Source organism: Wyeomyia smithii, chromosome 1, assembly GCF_029784165.1.
Source record: "Wyeomyia smithii strain HCP4-BCI-WySm-NY-G18 chromosome 1, ASM2978416v1, whole genome shotgun sequence".
NCBI lineage: Eukaryota > Metazoa > Arthropoda > Insecta > Diptera > Culicidae > Wyeomyia > Wyeomyia smithii.
This window is the reverse complement of record NC_073694.1, coordinates 73,216,354-73,240,642: the sequence shown is the minus strand read 5'-3', so window position 1 is coordinate 73,240,642 and position 24,289 is coordinate 73,216,354. Positions and strand designations below refer to the sequence as shown.

At 40.8% G+C, this 24,289-nt stretch overlaps 2 protein-coding genes across 7 annotated transcripts in view; one reads left to right on the top strand and one right to left on the bottom strand.

Moving 5' to 3' along the window:
• The window catches only part of LOC129723123 (lachesin), a 323,877-nt gene that overhangs the window by 204,421 nt on the left and 95,167 nt on the right, over positions 1–24,289 (top strand). For all 3 annotated transcript variants that reach the window (XM_055677125.1, XM_055677109.1, XM_055677117.1), the window contains 2 exons: positions 3,805–3,914; positions 17,952–18,137. In XM_055677125.1, the coding sequence (XP_055533100.1) occupies positions 3,805–3,914; positions 17,952–18,137 (296 nt within the window). The remainder of the gene's footprint in view (positions 1–3,804; positions 3,915–17,951; positions 18,138–24,289) is intronic.
• On the bottom strand, positions 163–23,436 carry LOC129723109 (scoloptoxin SSD14-like). 4 transcript variants are annotated; one of them, XR_008727717.1, is made up of 6 exons: positions 23,255–23,436; positions 22,395–23,180; positions 21,916–22,338; positions 21,344–21,862; positions 398–519; positions 163–328 (listed from the first exon to the last, which is right to left on the bottom strand). XR_008727717.1 is itself a non-coding variant. In XM_055677099.1 (5 exons), the coding sequence occupies exons 1-4, from the start codon at positions 23,257–23,259 to the stop codon at positions 21,352–21,354; spliced, it is 1,725 nt and encodes a 574-aa protein (XP_055533074.1). In that variant the 5' UTR covers positions 23,260–23,436; the 3' UTR covers positions 4,542–4,728; positions 21,344–21,351. The 4 variants fall into 4 exon arrangements, 2 of the variants coding, with proteins under 2 accessions (XP_055533074.1, XP_055533059.1); XR_008727718.1 differs by having other exon boundaries at positions 163–325; XM_055677099.1 differs by lacking the exons at positions 163–328; positions 398–519 and adding an exon at positions 4,542–4,728.

The following is a 24,289-nucleotide window of genomic DNA, read 5'->3' as shown; positions in this document are numbered from 1 at the left end:
CTTTGACGAATATTTCCGATGAAGTGCGAGGGATGACAAGCATATACAGGGGAAGACTGTACAAAACGCACCAGCGGGATAGAATGAAAGTTATTGGTTGATAGAAATAACAAATAACGGATATGAATTTGAACAAAAAAGGTTAACTTTAAGGCATATACAATGTATAACACTTCGTTTAATTTCATATCTACTGGGCTCGCGGCAATAACATTCAAGTAACACAGTGTATAAATTTATTGTGATGAATGTTGTACTTTGAACTGCAGCGGTCTGCCCAACATTGTAATTTAAACTGTTGCTGAAAATCGCCAAAAAATCAAAACTGCTAAAATTGTAAAATATGTTTTATATTATTCAGAAAATTAGTAGTGCAGTGAAACATCATTTTACTTACGGTACGGTCTGTACCGCTTTCCTCTACATGGCAAAACGTTCAACAAAGCTTCGAACTACTTCGATAGATCCATGGGCCGTTCCTTGGAGAAATTTTTATACACTTATTGAGTTATATAAAAACTGAAAATAAACAAACAAATTTCATTGCTTTAAAGAAAAATTCGGCCTTAATCTCCCAAATCTTTTATAACTCGGTACTGTTGGGCGAACGTAAAATAAAATTCTGGACGCCTTCGTTTATGATATTCAACCCTATCAACGTAAGGAAAGAAGTTAAAGTCTAGTCCTAGCTTACAGCAGGTTTGCTATAAAAGCAAAAGTGGGAGTCATCCTCGCTTCCCGTTCGCTGCGACGGAAAAGTGGGACCCAATGAATCGGTGAACAGGAAGTGGTATGGGAAACACAGATTGAAAGAGTGGTTAACAGGAATCGTCCGGTCGTTTCTTACAGCTTGTTAAGAATATTGATGCATGGTTGATTAAGAATTTATGTTCGTCATGAACGAGTAAAGTAATCAAGTGCACGGAAAGAAGGCATGATGCGTCATATTTTCTTTCCGAGTAATTGCTTTATAAGTTTTTTTTCTGAACACTTGTTGGAATCTGTAGTGCAAAAATAGTCAAAAATCACAATATAAATGTGCACTGATAATTATATTTAAAAAAATTAGCGACCAATTTTTGAACACAACGGTAATGACAAAATATTTGGTTAAGCGCTTATTTCTTACTCTCCCAGAGTTTATGGAACTTATAAAAGAATGAATTCTATATTATCCTTCTCCAGAAAAAAGCAAAGTAATTATTTCAAAATTGCTCTGTCATCACCTGCTTCAAAGTATCTATCTCATTGACCATGTATCGTAGAAACAAACAAAAAATCGTAGAAACATAGAATATTTGGCTATTTGTTTATTCATTTCCTTCAACCTCATCACACTTTACAGTCTTAATGAGAGGCAGTGGCCTTTCCGCTTTTTTGTATAAACCTTAACAGACAAATTGACCTACAAATACCTAAAAGTCGATATATACTGTGTCGATTTGATTTTCAATATTCGCCAGGCAATGTGATGTAAACTGAACAAGATTTGTATCAACAGGTCGCCCAAAAAGAATCCATGTTGGTTCGGTGAAATGTATGATTTTAAAAGCAGAAAATAATTTATCTCCTATCAGAATCGCAAGTAGTTTGGAACCTGCACAAATTTAAGTAAACGTTTTGTAGTGGGAGTTTTTATATGAACATACTGCTTCAATGCCATGGATGGCGTTCGTAAGAAATTGTTGGACCATGGTGGTTTCCGTCGGAAAATCGGAGCTGGAACGTAGTAGTGAAATAAATCGATGAGAACACAGGCGAACAACTTAACAGCACTGTCGACGTTTAGAAAGAGGGCTCTAGTCAGTATTGGTTAAGGCAAAACTGAGAGCTTTAAAGCCTGCCCTGTTGAAGTCAAAATCATTAACGAAGCCAGCTTCTTCATACCGCGCCGATAAAGGGTGTTATGGTCAAAATTTGGCCAATTTTAATTTGTCGTATTGTTTTTAAGAGGAAATCGCGGTCCGAATGCCACAAAAACGACAGAAAGAGTGACCGTTAGTTTCAAGTGGAATCCCAAACTTTCCGTCCGAGATGTCACTAGAAAGCTGAGAGTGTAGTCTACAACTGATCAAGCTAAAAACTGTCGACTTACAAAAAGGTGGAACTCCTTGCTGATAAGCAAAACAAGGCGGCCAGACAACGATCGCGAAAGTTGTACGTGAAGATGCTGACGAAGTTTGATTACGTGGTACAGGATGATGAAACTTACGTCAAGCCAGGCTCGGCTTCCTGGATAGGCATGTTATTTTTTTTTTTTTGTAAGATTTGGACCACTTCGACCATTATTTTGTACTTTTGTGGTATGGGAATGTTATAATGAAACGCTAAAATTTCTTTGGTGGCAGTATTTTTCTTATCCATCACTAGTCGTGTAGTGAAAGCAAAATGTTTTCGCGTGATGGTAAAAAAACACTGACATTTATAGTGGCTATTTTTCATATTCATGTAAAAGTGTTAAAATTTTCCAGCCCTAGATAGAGCTATTGCCTAACGGTGACATAACGCCACAATTCGTGGCTTTTTCATAGTATCAACTGAGGTCTGACGGAGTGTCAATAGTTGAATCGTTTTGATATATTTTGGGCGTTGACATTAGAAATGAAAAACTGACAGAAATCAATGAACCTCTTACAATTCCTGAAAAAGTTGCTGTATACCGTTGACAGAACGCATACATAACTGGTCGTAACTTGCTTCCCTGCTGTTCACCTACGGGAATCATGTCGATTTTTAAAATAGATTTTCATGGATTGTGGTAAATAAGTAATATTTACACGAAATTTGACACACAGACAGATATTTGACAAGTTGCTCGTGACCTAATTTCAACTGTCAACACTCCACATTTGTTGAACCAAAACAAGGAGCACACTAGATAACAGGTATCATTCTCGGTATATCGCTAATCCCTATGCGACTGCTAAATAATACCCAATAGAACCAGTAATGCATATCCGCACTTTTCGTACAAGTGTAATCATTCGCCGGATTATCACCCAGTGAAACGAGCGTAACTCTTCCCATCCATTATGCCCTTTCGCACCATATGTGAATGATGCCCTCCTTGATGCAGCTTCCAATGTATCCGGGTGCCAGGATAAAGGCTAAAAAGAACAACACAAAAGAAAACGTTCGGCTGATAGAGGAATCAACGTTCCGCTTCTGCCAGGCAGGCTGCCGTATGAAAGTGCCAACGAGCGCGTGTTGGCTGTGTGCACTTTTCCATCCAAAGAGGGCACATTACAGAAAAGTGGGCTCATAGCGCCTCGCGATGAAGACAAGGCGACGGGGCAGAAGTTGCACATGATTTATTGCATCCTTTACGGCAGTGAGTGTGGCGCTACGAAGCCGCGTGTTATGTTAAGCTGCTTCCGGTTGGCAGGATGCAAAATGGCAAAGTTTTCCCCTCGCCTCTGCAGAGTCGGTTTTGATTGCTGCTGCTTTTGTCAAGTGTGCACTTTGGGCAAAGTCGAACTTTTGTAATAGAACGTGACATTTGCTGATAGCAGCATCTTCGCCATAAAAAAGAACAGACAGGGTGAGAGGATATTTGCATAGGTTTGTAACGTGTCATCCGGTACTGTTTAAAAAGTGTGTGTGAAATTTGTTTGAAATTTGTCAATCATTTCCGTTCGGATGGTTTCGTTTGATATAATCATAGTGAAGATTTCTGCCGATACTTTGAATGAAAATCTAGTAACTATTTTGTCACGCTCTGTTGCTAATACTCTATCGCTTTGTACACGACTGACAGATAAGCCAACATATTAATAAGCGTTTTCCGCTTTGATCAACTTTCAGACGTGTGCACGTTCCAGCCGGATTTCGCCGAACCAATCATTAACATTTCAGTGGCCATCGGACGCGATGCGACGTTCACATGTCACGTACGTCATCTAGGAGGTTACCGGGTGAGTACAGGATGATCTATCGAAGTATTTAATGTTTTTCTACACATACTTATTATCATCAGCATAGTTATTTTATTCATCGATGAAAACTGTATAAATTTTCATCATAACAATTTGCTAGAACCGTTCATAATTTTCATTCGTTTGATGAAATTTCAACTTTTAAATTCGTTTTTCATACTCGAGATATATAAGTACAAAAATACACGATACTTTACTATAATGATAGAAATCAAATCCTTTTTCCCGTAAATGAAAAAGAGCATGATAAGTGTAAATTGTTGATTCATGGTAGCCGCAAAGTTACAGGTTCAGCTTCGACAAGCAAGTAATCGTGGGTTCAAAACTTAGTAAAATCAGGCCATTCCTTATCAAGTAACGTAAACAGATCATTTACGATCTCCCAACCAACCGTCAACCGGCAACCAATCTTTGCGGCAAATTCTACAATTCCCCAAAGACTTACTCTTGACTCATCAGAAGTTTCTTGCATTTGATTTATTAAAAGATTTTCACGAGCTTCGAACAATATAATAGAACTAATGAACATTAGTCAGGAACAGTATTTTTTCCATTTTTGAATACAATTCAAAATGTTCAGCATTTACGAGATGTACGCTTCGTGTCGACATTCTTGCTTGGCAATTGAAAAACAAATGCCTTGTTAGCAACAATTACAAGTGTTTTCTACGGGTTCGACCGCATGGGTTCCAACTTTGTAATCATTTGACAGTATATACACAGCAACGTAGAACAGCAACGATGTTTATTCCGTTATCAACATTGTCCAGCTTTGTCTTCCAATAACACTGTGCTACAAATGAGAAAAAATACAGAAAATTTAAAAAATTGCGTGAAAAAGTCTAAACATTCAGATTTAAACTCAAACAACTCAACATGTTTTGGTGATATTGGTACAAATCTGTAAATATTAAAAAAACTCTGTTTATCCCCTTTCAAAAACTGCTGAAATATTGAAAATCGGTCAAGAAATGACTGAGTTAAAACCCCGTATGCGCTGAAGTCCAAAAACCATATTTTGAGCATAACTTCAAATTTTCGCGGTGTTTGGAAAATTTCTTGTGTGAGCGAATGTTACACTCAACAATAGCTACAACCTCCACTAGGTCAATTAAGAAATTCTTGCATTTTTTCTCCATTTGTAGCACCGTGAAATAATTGTGCGATAAAAGCGGTTGTGGTTTTTCATAAAAAATATATAACTTAGCTAAATATTCACCGATTTTCACAAAACTACTTTTGATTGATTTGTCATTGAATATACTTTCAAAATTTTAGTGTATTCGTTGTACCTTTTCCACAAAAACTGGTGGCAAATTTCAAGTTAAGTTGAAAAATTGCGTGAAAAATTCTTAAATATTAGATTTAAACTCAAATAACATAACATGTTTGAGTGATATTAGTACAAACCTCTGTATAATTTGAAAGCTCTGTTTATTTTCTTCTGTCATAATATGGAAAATCGATCCAGAAATGACTGAGTTAAAAAAGTTGTATGCACTAAGTTCCAAAAAACCGTAATTTGACCATAAGTTCAGATTTTGAGGGTGTTCGGAAAATTTTCTAGTCTGAGCGAATGTTACACTCAACAAGACCTACAACCTACACTAGGTCCCATTGGAAGTTCTAAATTGCTGTAGCTTAGTGTAATACTATAGTTTCTCGACCAATGTTGCATTATTTTTTTGCAGTAGTATCTAAAAAATCAAAAACCTTCCTTCATAAAATAATGCTTGAAATAATGAAATGACAATACATCATGTATTTATAGACCCCGCTTTATCGATTAGGTTCAAAAACGAACAGGGGCTATTGTGGTTTCATTAAATCGATTTCCGATACTCCCGAGTAAGCGAAAATATCGTAATAATAGCATAAACAGATATTGAAAACTTGATAATACACTAGGTACCTAATTTGTAATTTGCTTTGGTTTCCTTACTTACTTACATAAATGGCCGTGCGTCCTGAGTCATGACCTGCATAACATGCAAAGCCTTGGTGCTACATCCCGTATTGGAACACGACCTTCTGTTCATTTTACACAGACTTCGCAGCCAACTGTTTAATGTATAGGACAATTGCGGGGCTAGCGCTACTATCCTACTGACACCAACAGTCTCTCCCGAGCCGGGATTCGAACCTACGACAACTGGTTTGTTAGACCAGCATCGTACCTCAAGACCAGCTGGAAGGGCGTGCATAACATAGTTGCGCCAATTTACTCTGTCCACCCATCTCGCTCTTTGCGTCACTCGTCTTCTTGTTCCTACTGAATTTGAAGCGAACACCAATTTTGTACAGTAGCTTTCCGGCATTCTAACTACATGCGCCCAGTGTATCCTTTCAGCTTTAACCACTAACTGAATACTTTGTTCGCCGAAGAAGCGCGCAAACTCGGGGTTCATCCTACGTTCACCTGCACACCGCCAAAAATAGTTCTAGGCAAGTGCACTTCGCCAATTGTCCACGTCTCATGCCCGTGGAGAACGACCGGTCTTACTAGCGTTTTGTATAGAATACACTTGGTGTGGAGACTCAGGTTTTGCAACCGTAGTGTTTTATGAAGCCCATAGTAAGCACGATTTCCTTGGATAATACATCTTCTATTCTCCCGGCTGATATCGGTTGTTCTCAGATACCAGAGAGCTGAGGTACAACTCCTGGATTCCTTACACAACACTTCAGATTCTCCATCATAGCCTTAATCAGTCTTGTCAGCTTCCCCGGAAGGCCTATCGGTTTATTGTGTCGTATGCGGCTTCAAAATTAGCAAAAAGAGGGCTGTCCTTTGAAGAGTTGGACTTGCTGTCTCCCTTTCAGTCCAGTTCAGTTACGCAGCATTGCTGCTCGCACTGTGTTCTTCTCGTCCAACATCTCCAGGTATTCTTCGTCAAACCACTCGTTACGTCGATTCGTTTGAACAAACTTTCTCCGCAGTACTGCTGATAGCTGTTTTAACGGCAATTCAACGCTCCTCAAAAGGGACTTCTTCAGACTTACCCTGTCCTGGCAGTGCCACTTCAAGCGATGACGAGTGCTATGCTGCGACGTCCTGTTGTTTCAGTCGCGGGAGATTAGACCGTGGCGGGCGACGGTACCGTATATTATTTACAACCAATAGTTTTTGGCGTATCTTAAGTATTACTAGATAATGGTCCTAATCTATGTAGCGCTCCGTGGTCGATAATGTCCGAGAAGTGCCAACCATATTTTAAAACGTGGTCGATTTGTGCTTCTATTCTATTTGATGAATCTACGGTAGAGGCTATGCTGGAAGAAAGTACTGTGTAGGGCAAGGTTCTTGGAGGTGACAAAGTCGATTAGTCAGAAGCCATTTTCATTCGTCAGTTGATGTGCACTGGATCGTCCAATCACCGGTCTATACTCCTTCTTCAGGCCAACCTGAGCGTTGTAATCTCCGATGATGATCTTGACATCATGTTTTGGGCAACGGTCGTATTCACTTTCAAACTGCGCGTAAAATTCGTCTATGTTGTCATCGATACTTCCGGGGTGTGGGCTCAGCCTGCATACACTAGAACTGATCGGCCACCACCCGATCACCCGATTCTGCTTATCGCCCATGACTATAAAAGCTTTTTCCAGCGAATATATGCTTCAACATCTCTGGTAGATGGTATCCCTATACGTATGCACCTTTTTGGCATTAACCCACTGTGGAACCTTTCCAGCATACCTCCTGCAGCGCTACGAGGTTGATCCTTTATCTTACATACTTTCCAGTCAGCTCCAGGCCGAATTGTCCCTTGCTGTTAGAAAAAGTCGTCTCCATTCAATTCGGTCCTTGAATGCAGCTCGCCAGCCATGGCGTCTGCGGAGGCCCCGCAGGTCGTCTTCCACTTGATCGAGCCACCTTGCTCGCTGCGCGCCCTGTCGCCTCGATCCAGTCGGGTCGTTATCAAGAACCATTTTCACCGGGTTGTCGTCCGACATCATTACGACAAGCCCAACCGGCCTTACGATATGCGGTCGCAGCGCCTTCCGTTCGAAAACCCCAAGGGCGCGTTGGTCCTCCACGAGCATGGTCCAGGTTTTGTGGCCGTAGAGGACCACCGGTATAATCAGTGTTTTATAGATGGTCAACTTCGTGGGGCGTCGGATTTTATTCGAGCGGAGCGTCCTCCGGAGTCCAAAGAAGGCACGGTTACCTGCCATAAGGCGTCGACAAATTTCTCTGCTGGTGTCGTCGACCGCAGTCACCAGTGAGCCCACGTACACGAACTCGTCTACCACCTCGATTTCATCACCGCTAATATGAGTTCGTGGTGGGAGATTGATACTGTCTTCACTGAAACCTCTTCCTCTCACTTACTTAGTCTTTGATGCGTCTACGGCCAGTCCAATTCGTCCGGCTCCGTCATCCTCTCAAGCGTTCGTGCTACAATTTCAATGTCATCGGCGAAGCCAAAGAGCTGAACAGACGTCCTAAATATCGTACCACTTGTGTCTTTCCAACTACTTATCACACCTCCCAAAGCGATGTTGAATAGCAAGCACGATAATCCATCACCTTGCCGCAACCCTCTTTGAGATTCGAAAGGACTCGAGAGTGTCCCCCCCGATCGATCGACGACTTGACCAACCGTGTCAGTTTATCCGAGATCGTAATCGTGCATAATCTGCCATAGCTGATCTCGATCGATTATGTTGTACGCCGATTTAAAATCGATAAACAAATGATGAGACATTATATTCACGGCATTTCTGTAGGGAATGCCGTACCACAAATATTTGGTCCTTGGTGGCACGGGCACCCATAAACCCCATTTGGTATTGCCCCACTAATTCCCTCGCGGTGATAGTCGACGGCACAGAATTGAGAGAGTACCTTGTAGGCGGCGTTCAGCAGCGTGATTGCACGGTAGTTGCAGCAATACAGCATGCCGCTTTTTGTGTAAATGAGGCACACTGTACCCTTCATTCACTCCTCCGGTTCTACCTCCTCACCTCAAATCAGCCGTTTTTCAGCCGGTCGATCTCCTCTTTAACCTCCTGGAGCTCAGCGGCTGGAATTCCGTCATCATCAGCGCGTACACACAGATCTACTACCACTCCGTCGTCGTCCTCTGCTTAAGGTACTCATAGTAGTACTGCTACCACCTTTCAATCACTTCACACTAGTTCGTGAGAGGGTCGCCGTCCAGGTCCCTGCATATGTCGGGAACTGTTCAGCTTCTCGTAGAACTTTCATGTGTCCTCCTCCATCGCCTCTCGCATTCTCGCTCGTGCTGCATGCTCCTTTTCACTGTAGCCGTAGCATTTATTAGTAACTTCGAAATCAACATAACTGCTGGCGCCAAGATGTAGGCTAGCTATTTCGGTACACTTGTCGCAATCCCATCGCATAATTTCTCTCTAAGTGTCAGCCGCTCACAATCCCGTTCAGACTCACTTAGCGCGATAGTCTCTAAAGAAACCTCGAAGAAAGGTTGGAAAGGGACAGATAGAGCCAATTAAGATTCCAAAATGAAACAGCCAAAAGCATCGTAGTTTTCCGAAGTAACCCGAAGAAGTTGGCGGGACATTACGTATTTCCTGTAAGTCGTACGGAATCACCTTCCCTTATCTGAGGACTTACATTGCTCGTTCATTTCGTCCTAGTCCGCCAAGCATTTCGGAAGTGTCGCGCGTGTGTCTGTTGTCCGCGTTTTTCCTTTAAGTTTCTAATAGTAAGTCATATAATGTGAACATAGTAGAGGTGTATTAAATTTCTTTATTTTAAAATTAGATAGAGTCGAAAAACGTGTGCAAATAGTTTCGCCAATTCAATAAAGTGTGCGAGAAAATTCAGATAGGTAAATGTGCTCATTTCATAATGTCAATGACCCGCTTACGTGCCAATGACCCTTTGTACAATAGCCAGCCGGCTACTCACAATTTATTCGACAGCCAAGACGAACGAGAGGAAAGGGGCAGCGAAAGGCGCACCGCGCACTGGTTTTTTTCCCCATCGGACGAAATTCCCGACAGCGCTACATCGTCGGAAGACACGCGGTATTCCCAAAATCCGCATCATCGTGTAACATCCTGTAGACCGGGGCCCTCCGGTGAGCTAGTGTCCGTTTCAGGTCGAGATATCTCCCTGTAAGCGGCACTAAGGAAGCGAGTTTATCCCCGCCGCAGTTCATCCCCCGTCGGCGTTTGCCGACCGATCGCACGCCCGTTGCCACATGTGATCGTCATCACCAGCAGCCAGCCGTAGCCAGCAAAGCAACTAGCATCATCATCAGCAGCCAGCCGTAGCCAGTAAAGCAACCAATAGCAGCAACAACAGCGACCGTCGCAGCAGTCTCGGTGAGTCGTATCGTTCTTTCCATTGAAAAGGCCTCCTTAAAGGACGCCCTGTAGATCCTGTATTAATTTTTCCGACTTAAGTCGGCCGCGACCGGCATGCTACCGCCGTGTCTCTAAAAAATAAGGTGAGCAAATTTTGACGTGCACGCAATTATGATAGATAATATTTTATGAACGCCACCTTACCGAACCAGACACCCGGGTGCAAGCATTTGCTTAAGCCGGTGACGTCACCGTAGATTTTAATGAAGCAGCTGATTGAAATCTAAAGCACATGGGTCCACGAGCACAGTAGGGAATAAAAAGCACACGAACAATAGAAGATAGGCCTAGATTTAAGAAATACCAATACCAATACAATACACATTCAAGCATGCTATTAATATAAAATACAAACCTGTTTCTTTGTAGTCTCCAATAAATGGTTTTATTGGTTAAACAAATCATGTAATGTGTTTACTGGAAGGATTTAGTACGTTCTAATATGTTCACGTCATTCGTATTCGTTTAGTTTGGTTCGTTGTGTCTTCCGCGTGGCGGGTTTTGAATGTCGAGCAAAGCTCACTGTTCGAGATGTTTGCGCCGTCTAGCGGCAAATAGCGACTTTGCCCGTGATGATAACATCAAGTTATGGGTGATCCCTTACCGTAAGCTTTTATTGAGTTCACTTTGGTATTGAAGATTTCTGCTGGCTGATAAAAGGGTATTCTACCCGCTTTTGGAGCCTTAAATTTATTAGCCTATCTGGTCCGATCCTGATTCCTTTTCTTCATGGCAACTTTGACTGACCCTTAGGGGAGTCTCACCGGGCAAACATAGCGTGGCGTGCAGTCTCCTAACGGAGTGGCGCTTAAGCTGCACGCTGATTAGGAATCGACCAGGGCCGGCTACACCACCAACTGTTTACACTCGTCGTCAAACCAGTCGTTTCTCCTGTTTGGAACCATTGTACCGAGTGCCGCTACACAGTACTACCTATGGCTGATCGAAAGTCCCTCCAGCCATCTTCAAGAGTAGCTGTTCCAAGTTACTCTTCCGATATTGAACCTGTAGGTCTTGAATACCTCGTAAAACATGCGGGTACTTCCTAGAAAGTTAAGAGATCGCAGTATCATGTTCCAAGTACCCAATCGTTAGTTCGTTCTCGTTGCTTAGGTTCTAGCCGATTGTTCCTGTTCTTAATTACGGTATTGCGTTCGTTGCTGTTTTTTTTTTTTTAATAATGCGGGCTTACAAGACTTGACCAACCTCAGAACTTGGATTGAACACTACTTACCCTAGAATGCTTACATTGGTTTTGATCCCAAGAAACTCCCTGCCCAGGAAACTAGCCGCGCCTCCTTTCAGCATGCGACCAGCAGACCCATCAAGGTCGGTTACCCGATCTTTCCGCTAGTTACTCAGTTGGTACCGCGAGAAGGTAGGGGTTCAGTAGTTGGACGGCTGAGGTTCACTAGTAGGAACTGGTTTTGCGCCTTAGGTCCAGTAATTAACCAACCAGTTCACCAGTACATAGTTGGTAAAATAACAAAAAATAAAACCGAAGTATTGTTTTTTTTTTTTTTTTTGTAAGATTTGAACCACTGCGACCACTGCACACTGGGAAAAAATGAACCCAAATTCCTTCTAATTAGTAGCTGGGCTGGCTGGCAACCTGAAATATAACATTTTTATGGTGGTGGTGGATTGGTGATATTTTCATTCTGTGTAAGGCACGGGGAAAGGTCTATATTTCCAAAAAATAAAGTGAAAAAAAGCAAGATAGACCATTTCCCGTGACCTTCCCAAAATGAAACCATCACCAATCGATTTGTTGACCATATTTACATAAGAAATGCTATATTTCAGGTTGCCAGTCTGGCGTCGATTATTTAGTGAAAAACCCGGAATCCACATTTCCACTAAACGATCGCCATTGGAATAACAGCTTCTAATTAGTGGAAATTTGGGTTCATTTTTTCCAGTGTGCATTGTTTTGATCTTTTGTGGTAGAACTATATGAATAACAAATCTTGATATTCTAAAAACAAAGCAATAACTTGCATTAATATACCACGAAAATAATTGGTTCAGATTGGTTCAAATATTTTCGATTGCACTTAAAACTGCGCTTCTAACGAGATATTCGAAAAGCAATCCTAATATCTTATGAAAGGAACAACAAAATATGAAATCGAAATTTGATATAAATTTCATATGTTAGAATCGGGAATACCTTTCGAATAGTAGTTAGCGCTCAACTTCCGAGCTGATCAGTCGATTCTTTACGAGCGAGCAGTTATTGGAAGTCGATCACGGGCTATATCGTACGTTTTATACGTTTTCAAGTTTCGGTACATCTCGCAATGCCGCGCCGCGAAAATACTTTTCGCGTGGACTATTCGCAGTTTCCGAAGCAGCTTTCTCATGACGATATCCATAAGTTCGTTGTTCAAGAACTCGGTCTCACGCGGGAAAACGTGCTTCAACTTCAACCTAGCAAACGGCTAGCATGTACCTTTGTGAAGGTCAACAGCCTCGAGCTTGCCGAGAAGATTGTGGACCAGCACGACGGTAAACATGAGTTCTTGCTTGACGGAAAGTCCTACAAGCTGCGAATCACGATGGAGGACGGATCGGTGGAAGTAACTTTATTCGACCTGCCCGAATATGTATCCAACGATCAAGTCGCCACCTCCCTTGCCGAGTACGGGGATGTTATCAGTGTTCGTGATCTACTATGGGATGACCGGTATGGTGAGTTGGGTGGAATAACAACTGGTGTTCGTATCGCGCGCGTAGTAATACGGAAAAATATCCCATCTCTGATAAAGATTGACGGTAAAGAAACTGCGGTGGCTTACAAGGGGCAGAGGCAAACATGTCTGCACTGCCACGAATTTGCACACATCGGTATCCCATGTGTGCAAAACCGAAAACTGCTGGTCCAAAAAGTCGCAGCAGATCAATCCTACGCTAACGTAGCCAAAGCTAATCCTATTCAACCAACACCAACCAAACCTCTGTCGAGTTCAATTTTTCCACGAAAACCAATAACTGCGACCAATGCAGCACAGTTCCGTAAAATCGAGCAACAAAACACATCGGTTGCAGCCCTAGCTCTCTCGAAAACTAAAACCACGATGCCACCCCCCGCAGGACCTACAACGAGGTCGTCTGGAAAGCAAACCGTCATCCATCTCACGCCGCTTCCAACCTCATATGGCACTGCTTCTCCCTACCACCGACCAGACGGCGATGAAACCGATAGCTCCCAAACGTCACTAGCCTCAAACAGCAGTCGAAAATATAAGAAATTACAAGCGCCACAAGGCAAAAAAATGAAGCACTCCGACGAAACTACCATCACCGGCAACGAGTACGTTCGAGCTTCTGATGAAGAGATGCAGCAGTAATGGAGTACACCAGCTGTAACATCGGAACAATTAATATAAACACTATTACCAATCAAACCAAGCTGTACGCTCTCCGAACATTCATTCGCACGATGGAACTGGATATTGTGTTTTTGCAAGAGGTCGAAAACGAACAGCTCAGTTTACCCGGATACAACATCGTTTGCAATGTTGACCATTCCAGACGAGGAACTGCAATAGCGCTGAAACAACACATTAAATATTCCCATGTAGAGAAAAGCCTGGACGGGAGATTAATCGCACTGCGTGTACACAATACTACGCTTTGCAATGTGTATGCCCCGTCCGGATCAGTCTATCGCGCCGAGCGGGAGCGTTTTTTCAAAAACACCGTTGCCTACTATCTTCGTCATCGCACCGACCACTTTGTGCTTGGTGGCGATTTCAACTGTGTAATTCGGCAAAGCGATGCAACAGGCCAAAACTCCAGTCCCGCTCTTCAGACCACCGTCCAGCAGCTCCGGCTTCAAGACGTGTGGCTACAGCTTCGGCCGCGTGAAATCCAATACACGTACATCACGCACAACTCTTCATCCAGGCTCGATCGACTGTACGTCAGCTCTAGCCTCCAAGGACAGCTGAGATCAACTGATGTACATGTATGCTGTTTTTCGGATCACAAAGCCGACGAATTTGCCTTCCTCTTCCAAACACTGCCCATGGGTATGGTTATTGGTCACTTCGCCCCCACCTTCTCACTCCCGAAAACATCGACGAATTCCAAATCCGATGGCAATATTGGACTCGGCTTCGTCGAAACTACCAGTCATGGATGCAGTGGTGGTTGTCTTGCGCTAAGCCGGAGATAAAGTCCTTCTTAAGATGGAAATCCAAACTCGCCTTTGATGATTTCTACCGGGAGCAACAACGTCTGTATGTGCTGCTCCGACAAGCCTACGACGGCTACCACAACAACCGTGAAATGCTGACCATCAACCATCAACCGGGTAAAAGCAAAAATGCTTTCACACCAACGCCGGTTCTCTGAAATGTTCGTGCGAATCAACGAAACCTACGTTGCCGGCGAACCAATATCTTCATTCCAGCTAGGAGAAAGAATGAGACGACGAACGACCATCGAGAGCCTGCGAAACGAAAGAGACGAAATAATCGACGATTCTGCTGCTGTCCAAGATCACATGGTGCAATATTTCTCCAACCTTTACGCCCGTGGGAATGTGGATGTAGTAGAGGAAGGAGACCCGTTTGCATGCGAAAGAATAATCCCAGAAAATGATATTTCTAACGACGCGTGTATGCATGACATTATCACAACTGAAATATTATCTGCTATCCGTACGAGTGCGTCAAAAAAAACTTCGGGACCCGACGGTTTACCCAAGGAATTTTATCTGTGCACTTTTGACGTCATTCATCGTAAGCTGAATCTTATATTGAATGAAGCGATACGTTCAAACTTCCCAGCACAATTTGTTGAAGGGGTGATCGTGCTGGTGAAAAAACGCGGAGCGGGGGATACTGCGCAATCATACAGGCCGATCAGCCTGTGCAATTTTGATTATAAAACTCTTTCCCGCATATTGAAGCAGCGGTTAGAAAATGTACTTCGTAGCCACAATGTTTTGACCGGCTCCCAAAAGTGCTCAAACGCCGGTCGAAATATTTTTCAAGCCACACTTGCTGTTAAAGACAGAATCGCGCAACTGAAATCAAACCGGAGGAAAGGCAAACTGATTTCATTTGACCTCGATCATGCTTTCGATCGAGTAGACCAGCGTTTTCTATTCAACACAATGCGGACGTTGGGGTTGAATTCATCTTTTGTGGATCTCCTTTCCAATATAGCAGCAGCTTCATCGTCGCGACTGCTTATTAATGGTCACCTTTCTTCTTCTTTTCCGATCGAGCGATCAGTGCGCCAAGGGGACCCTCTTTCTATGCATTTGTTCGTGCTGTATTTACATCCTCTCTTGCGGCGTCTGGAGCAAGTGTGCGGAACAGATTTAATCGTTGCCTACGCTGACGATATCAGTGCGATAGTAACCAGTACAGAACAACTGAATGCAATGCGGGATTTGTTCAGACACTTCGAAAAGGTTGCAGGAGCGCGTTTGAACGAAACAAAAACTGTGGCGATTGACGTTGGCATAACAAATTCACCATTGACCGTGCCGTGGCTACGAACAGAAACCACAATCAAAATTCTCGGCGTGATTTTCGCGAACTCAGTGCGATTAATGAGTAAATTAAACTGGGACTTGCTAGTAGCAAGTTTCTCACGTCTTGTATGGTTACACTCACAGCGGACCCTGTCATTACATCAAAAAGTAACTCTGTTGAATACTTTCCTGACGTCACGCATCTGGTACATTTCTGCAAATTTATTTCCAACGGCGGCACACGTGGCGAAGTTGACTGTCACTATGAGGAGCTACCTGTTTCGTGGCGCATGTGCCACTATACCGATGCAGCAGCTAGCACGGAGAAAGAGGACGGTGGTCTCAATCTACATCTGCCTGCACTTAAATGCAAGTCTTTGCTGATTAGCCGTCACTTACACGAGATCGAATCTCTTCCATGTTACAATTCTGTCATCAACCAAACTAATCCTTCGCCTACAAATCCCGCCACAGATCTCCCTTGCCTAAAACAAATTCTAGACAACATTGCTAATTTTCCCTTCCAAATTCGCCAACACCCTTCCGCCGAACTTATCCACCGTTTCTTTGTACAAGGCACAGATAAACCAAAAGTGGAAATAACAACTCCTACCATCAACTGGCTTCGTGTGTGGAAGAATATTAGTAGTAAAAATCTATTGCCTTCCCAGCGCAGCGCTTTATACATCTACGTGAATCAAAAAATCAACCACAAACAGTTGATGCACACAATGCGACGGGCGGATACCAACGTGTGTACCAATTGCACAGCAGATGTAGTGGAAACCATTCAGCACAAATTTTTCGACTGTTTCAGAGTAAGAAATGCATTCAGATTTCTACAACAAAAATTAATGGAAATGAGTGGCGGTCGCACATTTCGAGCAAAGGAACTTCTCTTTCCTTCACTAGAGGGAATTTCTTTAACAACAAAAATAATACTACTAAAGACATTAGTGGTTTATATCACCTTCATTGAAAATTGTAATGATAGGATAGACGTAGACACACTAAGAGTCAGTATTGAAGTCGAAGTTTAAATAATTATGTATATAATTTTTAATAACTAGAATCGATAATAAACGTACTTTTAGAAAAAAAAAAAAATAGTATACTGAACAGGTTTGACTTTGGCAGATGACACTAGGACGCTATCACATACCAGTGCTGCCAACTTCAAAAAAGATTTCATTCATGCGTACTAATTCTCGTTCTCTTAATTCGTATTCATATTTTTGCTTGATAATCAAAACAGAAAAAAATAAGTTTATAAATGTAGTTTACACACTGGCATATATAAGTAGGTTTCCACCGAATCGTATTTAAAAAACAGCCAAACCTATGACTTGAATATGCACTTATTGATTATTGTTACATAATCGTTCAAGCTGTTTGTGTAATGGAAAATATTTTTAAATTGAATTCAAAAATAAAATTGGAATGGGCCGGCAAAGTCCATGTGCCCAATTTAGTGTTGATTTGAAAACCAAACCATTTCAAAACCATTAGTATATGATATGAGGTTTTATAGCGTGTAGTTTTGAGCCAATAATATTCACTAGAATTTAAACGGACAAATTGGGCTTTGAAAACATATTTAATTGTTGTTTCACCCACCAATTACATATCTGCTTTCTTATATCAGATGCAATTTACCTCAATTAACTAATAATGTTCATTTTTCCTCTCTTTTCACTGCGCTTTCGAACAACCTGGATTGCCACCGCCAATGTTGTCATTGTGTTTCGGGAAACCTCTCAACTATACAAAATAATGTACTTGATTACGCCCGAATCTGCTGCGCTTTATCCTTAAATTAAACACCACCACCAACATGCAAACCACGCGAAACCATTCAACTCACCCTAATGGAAAACCTCATTGTTTTTCGCGAAAAAAAATCATTTCTGCAAACGGACCAACCTCATTATCACCTGTCACCATGTTTGCTTTTTCACTTTCGGATGCCGAAACAACGCTAACAATCCGGATCCCGCTTCTCTTGTTCCCCCTTATTGTGTCGATTTCCTCCGACAACCCTATAAAACTTTATTCGAACGACCACCGAACAATCCGGCACAAACTGTGTCACTTTCACAACGGTATTGACCTCCACTCCTCCACGACCCGGGGACCATTGAAAAATGTACCAAAATCCGCAGGTTGGCTGGGTGAAAGCGGACACCAAAGCCATTCAGGCGATTCACGAGAATGTCATCACCCACAACCCCCGGGTGTCGGTGTCGCACGCCGACCAGAACACGTGGAATCTACACATCAAGTCCGTTACCGAAGACGACAGGGGCGGGTACATGTGCCAGCTTAACACCGACCCGATGAAGAGCCAGGTGAGTCAAATCGATTGTTAAATACAGATTTCTAGTTGGGCAGCACATATCCTGATTTGTTCATCTATAATCGACGGATTTTCGTGCTGCAACGTAAGCGGACCCGATGAGAAAAATCTGTCAAGTATTTTAGTAAAGATTTCAACTACGATTCATATTTACATCAATGTACTTTATAATTCCGCTTGGATTTTTAGTATATATCAACTAACTATCTAGGCTTTGTTGATCTAACCCATTTTATTTTAGTTTTTTACTTCTTTGCTAATTCGTTTTTGTTTCACAATCTACAAAACTACAATATTTGATTGAAACTTTCGTTTGCCGTTACCAAAGTAGTTAACGGTTTACCGGTTCACTTAAATGGAAGTTGATGTTAGTATTATCACGTGCACGGTAAAACAAAGAAGAATTCAACAATGAAAGTAGTAGCAGTAGCGAACACATTTTTGTTTAAACTTAGGAAACTCATTTTATCTATTTATACTCATTTGAAAATATAAAAATTAATTTGAACAATATTTTTTTTTTTGGATTATGGAATCCATACTTAGAGTAGCGAATGACTTCGGAAGAGGTTTCCTTCGGCAGGTTTTCTGCAGCAATCTTATACAGAAACCTGCCGAAGGAAACCTCTTCCGAAGTCATTCGCTACTCTAAGTATGGAGTAAAATGTAAAAAGTAAAAAGTAAAAGTAAAAAGTAAAAAGTAAAATGTAAAAAGTAAAAAGTAAAAAGTAAAAAGTAAAAAGTAAAAAGTAAAAAGTAAAAAGTAAAAAGTAAAAAGTAAAAAGTAAAAAGTAAAGAGTAAAAAGTAAAAAGTAAAAAGTAAAAAGTAAAATGTAAAAAGTAAAAAGTAAAAAGTAAAAAGTAAAAAGTAAAAAGTAAAAAGTAAAAAGCAACAAGTAAAGGTAAAAAGTAAAAAGTAAAAAGTAAAAAAAGAAAAGTAAAAAGTAAAAAATAAAAAGTAAAAAGTAACAAGTAACAAGTAACAAGTAACAAGTAACAAGTAACAAGTAACAAGTAACAAGTAATAAGTAACAAGTAACAAGAACCAAGTACCAAGTAACAAGTAACAAGTAACAAGTAACAAGTAACAAGTAACAAGTAACAAGTAACAAGTAACAAGTAACAAGTAACAAGTAACAAGTAACAAGTAACAAGTAACAAGTAACAAGTAACAAGTAACAAGTAACAAGTAACAAGTAACAAGTAACAAGTAACAAGTAACAAGTAACAAGTAACAAGTAACAAGTAACAAGTAACAAGTAACAAGTAACAAGTAACAATTAACAAGTAACAAGTAACAAGTAACAAGTAACAAGTAACAAGTAACAAGTAACAAGTAACAAGTAACAAGTAACAAGTAACAAGTAACAAGTAACAAGTAACAAGTAACAAGTAACAAGTAACAAGTAACAAGTAACAAGTAACAAGTAACAAGTAACAAGTAACAAGTAACAAGTAACAAGTAACAAGTAACAAGTAACAAGTAACAAGTAACAAGTAACAAGTAACAAGTAACAAGTAACAAGTAACAAGTAACAAGTAACAAGTAACAAGTAACAAGTAACAAGTAACAAGTAACAAGTAACAAGTAACAAGTAACAAGTAACAAGTAACAAGTAACAAGTAACAAGTAACAAGTAACAAGTAACAAGTAACAAGTAACAAGTAACAAGTAACAAGTAACAAGTAACAAGTAACAAGTAACAAGTAACAAGTAACAAGTAACAAGTAACAAGTAACAAGTAACAAGTAACAAGTAACAAGTAACAAGTAACAAGTAACAAGTAACAAGTAACAAGTAACAAGTAACAAGTAACAAGTAACAAGTAACAAGTAACAAGTAACAAGTAACAAGTAACAAGTAACAAGTAACAAGTAACAAGTAACAAGTAACAAGTAACAAGTAACAAGTAACAAGTAACAAGTAACAAGTAACAAGTAACAAGTAACAAGTAACAAGTAACAAGTAACAAGTAACAAGTAACAAGTAACAAGTAAAAATTAAAAAGTAAAAAGTAAAAAGTGAAAAGTAAAAAGTAAAAGTGAAAAGTAAAACGTAGAAAGTAAAAAGTAAAAAGTAAAAAGTAAAAAGTAAAAAGTAAAAAGTAAAAAGTAAAAAGTAAAAAGTAAAAAGTAAAAAGTAAAAAGTAAAAAGTAACAAGAAAAAAAAGAAAATGTAAAAAGTAAAAAAGTAAAAAGTTGAAAGTGGAAAGTTGAAAGTTCAAAATTGAAAGTTGAAGGTTGAGAGTTGAAAGTTGAAAGTTGAAAGTTGAAAGTTAAAAGTTGAAAGTTGAAAGTTGAAAGTTGAAAGTTGAAAGTTGAAAGTTGAAAGTTTAAAGTTTAAAGTTTAAAGTTAGAAGTTAAACGTACAACATAAAAATGAATAGTAGAACGTAAAACGGGAAATCTTAATAGATTTACTTAAAAAAAGTAATAAGTGGAAGGTGAAAAGTAAAGAGTAAATGACTCCGATGATTGACACAATTGTGGAGGAATCCGGCTGAAGTAAAGCAAACGAAAATAGAAAAAGATACATGATACTTTTTATTTCGGCTGGTGTCTATCTCTTCATATGTGGTAAACATAATCTGTATGTGCATGTGTGTTGCATAACTTTTAAAACAACAGAGATAAGGCGACATCCATAAAATACGTAACGCAAAAAACCTGATTTTTGGAACCCCACCCCCCATATGTAACGAAACGTAACACCAACACCTATCCCCCCATAAAAATTACGTAACGCTGCAGAAGGATTTCCTTGATAAAAATACTCGTTTTTGAAGAGTCTCTCCAGAGATTTTTTGTTACGTAACGCTGAACTCACCTCCCTTCCTCCCCTGTGTAACAAATCGTAATGCTCAAGGATATCTCCCTCCCATGTATGACCGTTACGTAATTTATGTATACCGCCAAACTGAACTGAGATACTATTGAACTAGAGCTGTATTGCAGTTATGACATAGTTGTCTCACGTCAACAGGAAACAGCATGGTTTATGAAGCAACTAAGCCTATAACAGCTGGTTACTATTCAAATAGATTCATGCACCGCTGATCACCGTTCGATGCGACGAATTTTTGTGTTAGAACCTAGTTGCCAGTATAAATATGGACGAAAATATTTACAAGCTAACCAGTGTTTGAGATGAAGCCATGCAAAAATTCTTTGGTTGCAATTTAAATTCAATCTAGTTACCATTTAACCTAGTCTAGTTCCACAATTTCCACACTTCCCGGTCGCCGTGGATCATAGGCAGCTGTCACCCTACCGTCACTCTCCCTCGCAACCGCGGTAGTCGTCGCGACCCGCTCAACTTTCGTCGTCCGATGACCTCGAGCGGTTAGACCTTCGATGATCGATTTCTCCACCGATTCTTCGAACTCTACCTCCATCGGGGCCAGCTGATGATGCACTCGCGGAGCTGCCATTAGCGTTGACAACTCCTGGTCGAATAGTACCTTCCGTAGCACTAGTTGTAGAGTAGCGGTAGTAATTCTGGTTCCACCAGCTCCACCAACAATCAATCGAACGTTTCCCTCTTGATCGACAACAATCGTCGGAGCCATTGATGACAACGGACGCTTACCCGGTGCAATGTAGTTCGCGGGTGATGCCGGAACTCCAAATATATTTATAACACCCGGTGTTGAAAAGTCATCCATTTCTCCGTTCAAAATAATGCCCGTTCGCATGGACAGTAGATGGGCTCCGAAACTAAAAAATATGTAATTGAGATTTTAAATATGACACCTCAAAAGTAGAATTACTAATCGTTAATAGTACTGGTGACAGATACAGCATCTCCGTTGGGTGCCAGCACCGAAACGTGTGCCGTTCCGTGATCCTCTGATGTCGTGAAGTCTGCTCCGTAAAACTTATAGTCTGTGTAGGTACGATAATCATCGATCTTATCACGAATGTAGTCAGCATAATCGAGACTAGTGAGATTTCGTATCAATTCCTCGATGCCAGTTACGAAAGGGGGATCACCTAACCGTGTTCGAACTCCGTAAGCGTGCTTGAATGTTTCCACTAACCGGTGCCACGTCTTGGGATCGTCTAAATCAAGGTCATCATATCCAGCGAGCACATTCAACATATGAACTAAGATGGTGCCGCCTCCAGGTAGAGCAGCACTGTAGACAATGTTTTCCTGGAGTTCTGTTGAAACAGGAGTGAGCCATCGTGGCCTGTAAAAGTAATTGTATAGTTCATCATTATAGAACCGACGTTCCAGATAATTTACTCATAACTGTAAAAGTCATCTTCTGTAATTAGGCTTCCAAACAATTTCAAGTCCTGCATTAGCATAGGAAGCAGAGTGCCTCCTTTCGAGTACAATGCATTCGCCCCTTCTTCAGCAATAATCTCAAGCGTATGGGCAAAGTCTGGCCTTCTGATTCGATCCCCTTCTTTCCATACATCTCCAGTATCAGCATCAACAAAAATCTCCCTCAATGAAGGGCTGTTCAAAATATCCTCTCTCGCATCCTGCAACGCTTCCGCCATATAAGGGTTCACAATATGTCCTCGGTAGCAGAGCACTATTGTTGGATCTAGCAGTCTCCGCCAGGAAAGTTTTCCGTAACGCTGATGCAACACCCAATAACCCTTCAAAGCACCAGGCGTAGCAATCGCCAAACCGCCGTGAGCAGTGGCGTTTCCATTATTAACGAACATATCCTGCCAAACACCACGAGCAGCGATTTCTCGAGCATCCAACACCCTCACCGTCTGTGACTGACGTTCGTAGAGTGTTAGCAAGAAACCACCGCCAATTCCCGCACTCTCCGGACAGGCTACTTCCTCACAGATCATCATTGCTATAGCAGCGTCCGCAGCCGAACCTTCTTCCCGAAGAATTTGCCCTCCTATTGCGGCACACTCGAAAGCGTTGGATGCCACTGCCCCGACCGATTCCGGGAATAACTCGTGTTCGTGTAGTACAAAAATCACGGCAACCGACATAATAGCCAAACCAAATAAAGTTCCAGCTGACAGCATCAACATGTTCTTCCGATTGCCTGGTAATCTACGGTGGAAATAATATGTATCTGTTTGATTTTCCCCTTATATAATCAGGTGGTCACCACACTGTGCACTTACAACATTTTGAACAAGCTAAATATTTACTTTCACTGTACTCAAGTTTCACACTTCATGAGCTTATAGCTACTTGATGCTAATAGCGACGAACTCAAAAGAGGCTCACGAAACAACATACAAATAACTATTTGATGCGTCAAGCCATCACGTTCAGCTGAAAATACAATAAATAATACAAACCCCGCCAACGGACAGCGAGAGAACGCCATATGGCATTATCTTGTTATCAGCTTCCTCATATTTATATACGCTGAACGCGCCCCGCAAGCAGTAGCGTGCGATAAGGGTTCCTGCGAGAGTGTAATCTTTCCACACTACTCAATTACAACACAGATTTCAACTAGTTGATTATTCATCAATTGATCCCGTTTATCGGAGAGGCGGGTGGGGCTTATTAAGGTCTTACGACTGAGCTCATGAAAAATTTAAATGTACCTGTTCATTTGAAACAGGCCTATTCATTTGAAGTTTTAGTTAAATTATTAACTATTGCTATAACTATAACTATTTTTCTAGAACAATACGGAATTTCAGTTGGTCTCGAGGTATGTTCGAAACTCGATTAGAAAGGTACCAATGTCAACAAGATAGCGTCCTGTCTCTAGTTAATAAAATGTCAAGTACCTACTGCAGAGTATAGCCTAGGAGCTATAGCTCCGAATACTTAATTGAAAGAAATGCAGAGGTTTTGTTCAGTTAAACTTCTGGTACACGTTTGGAGTACATATTAATATCTCGTCTGCGCAAACATCTTTCTGTACTTGTTAAATCTGGAACACTTTGTTTAGAAGAGTTTTAGGCAGTTAAATGTTCTGCCTATAAATTTTATTTTGAGAAAAAATTGACATGACCGATATTTTGATAACTTTTTTTTAATGATTTTTTCAATGTATAATATCTATTTTTTAATATTTTGCTATGAAAGTTCGGACAATTCTAAAATTCAACCATTGACATCTTTTCTCTTACTCTTGACGATTTATAAAATAGCCCTTTTCAAATGTTAGTACAGATATTTTTTTTTTAATAAATGCA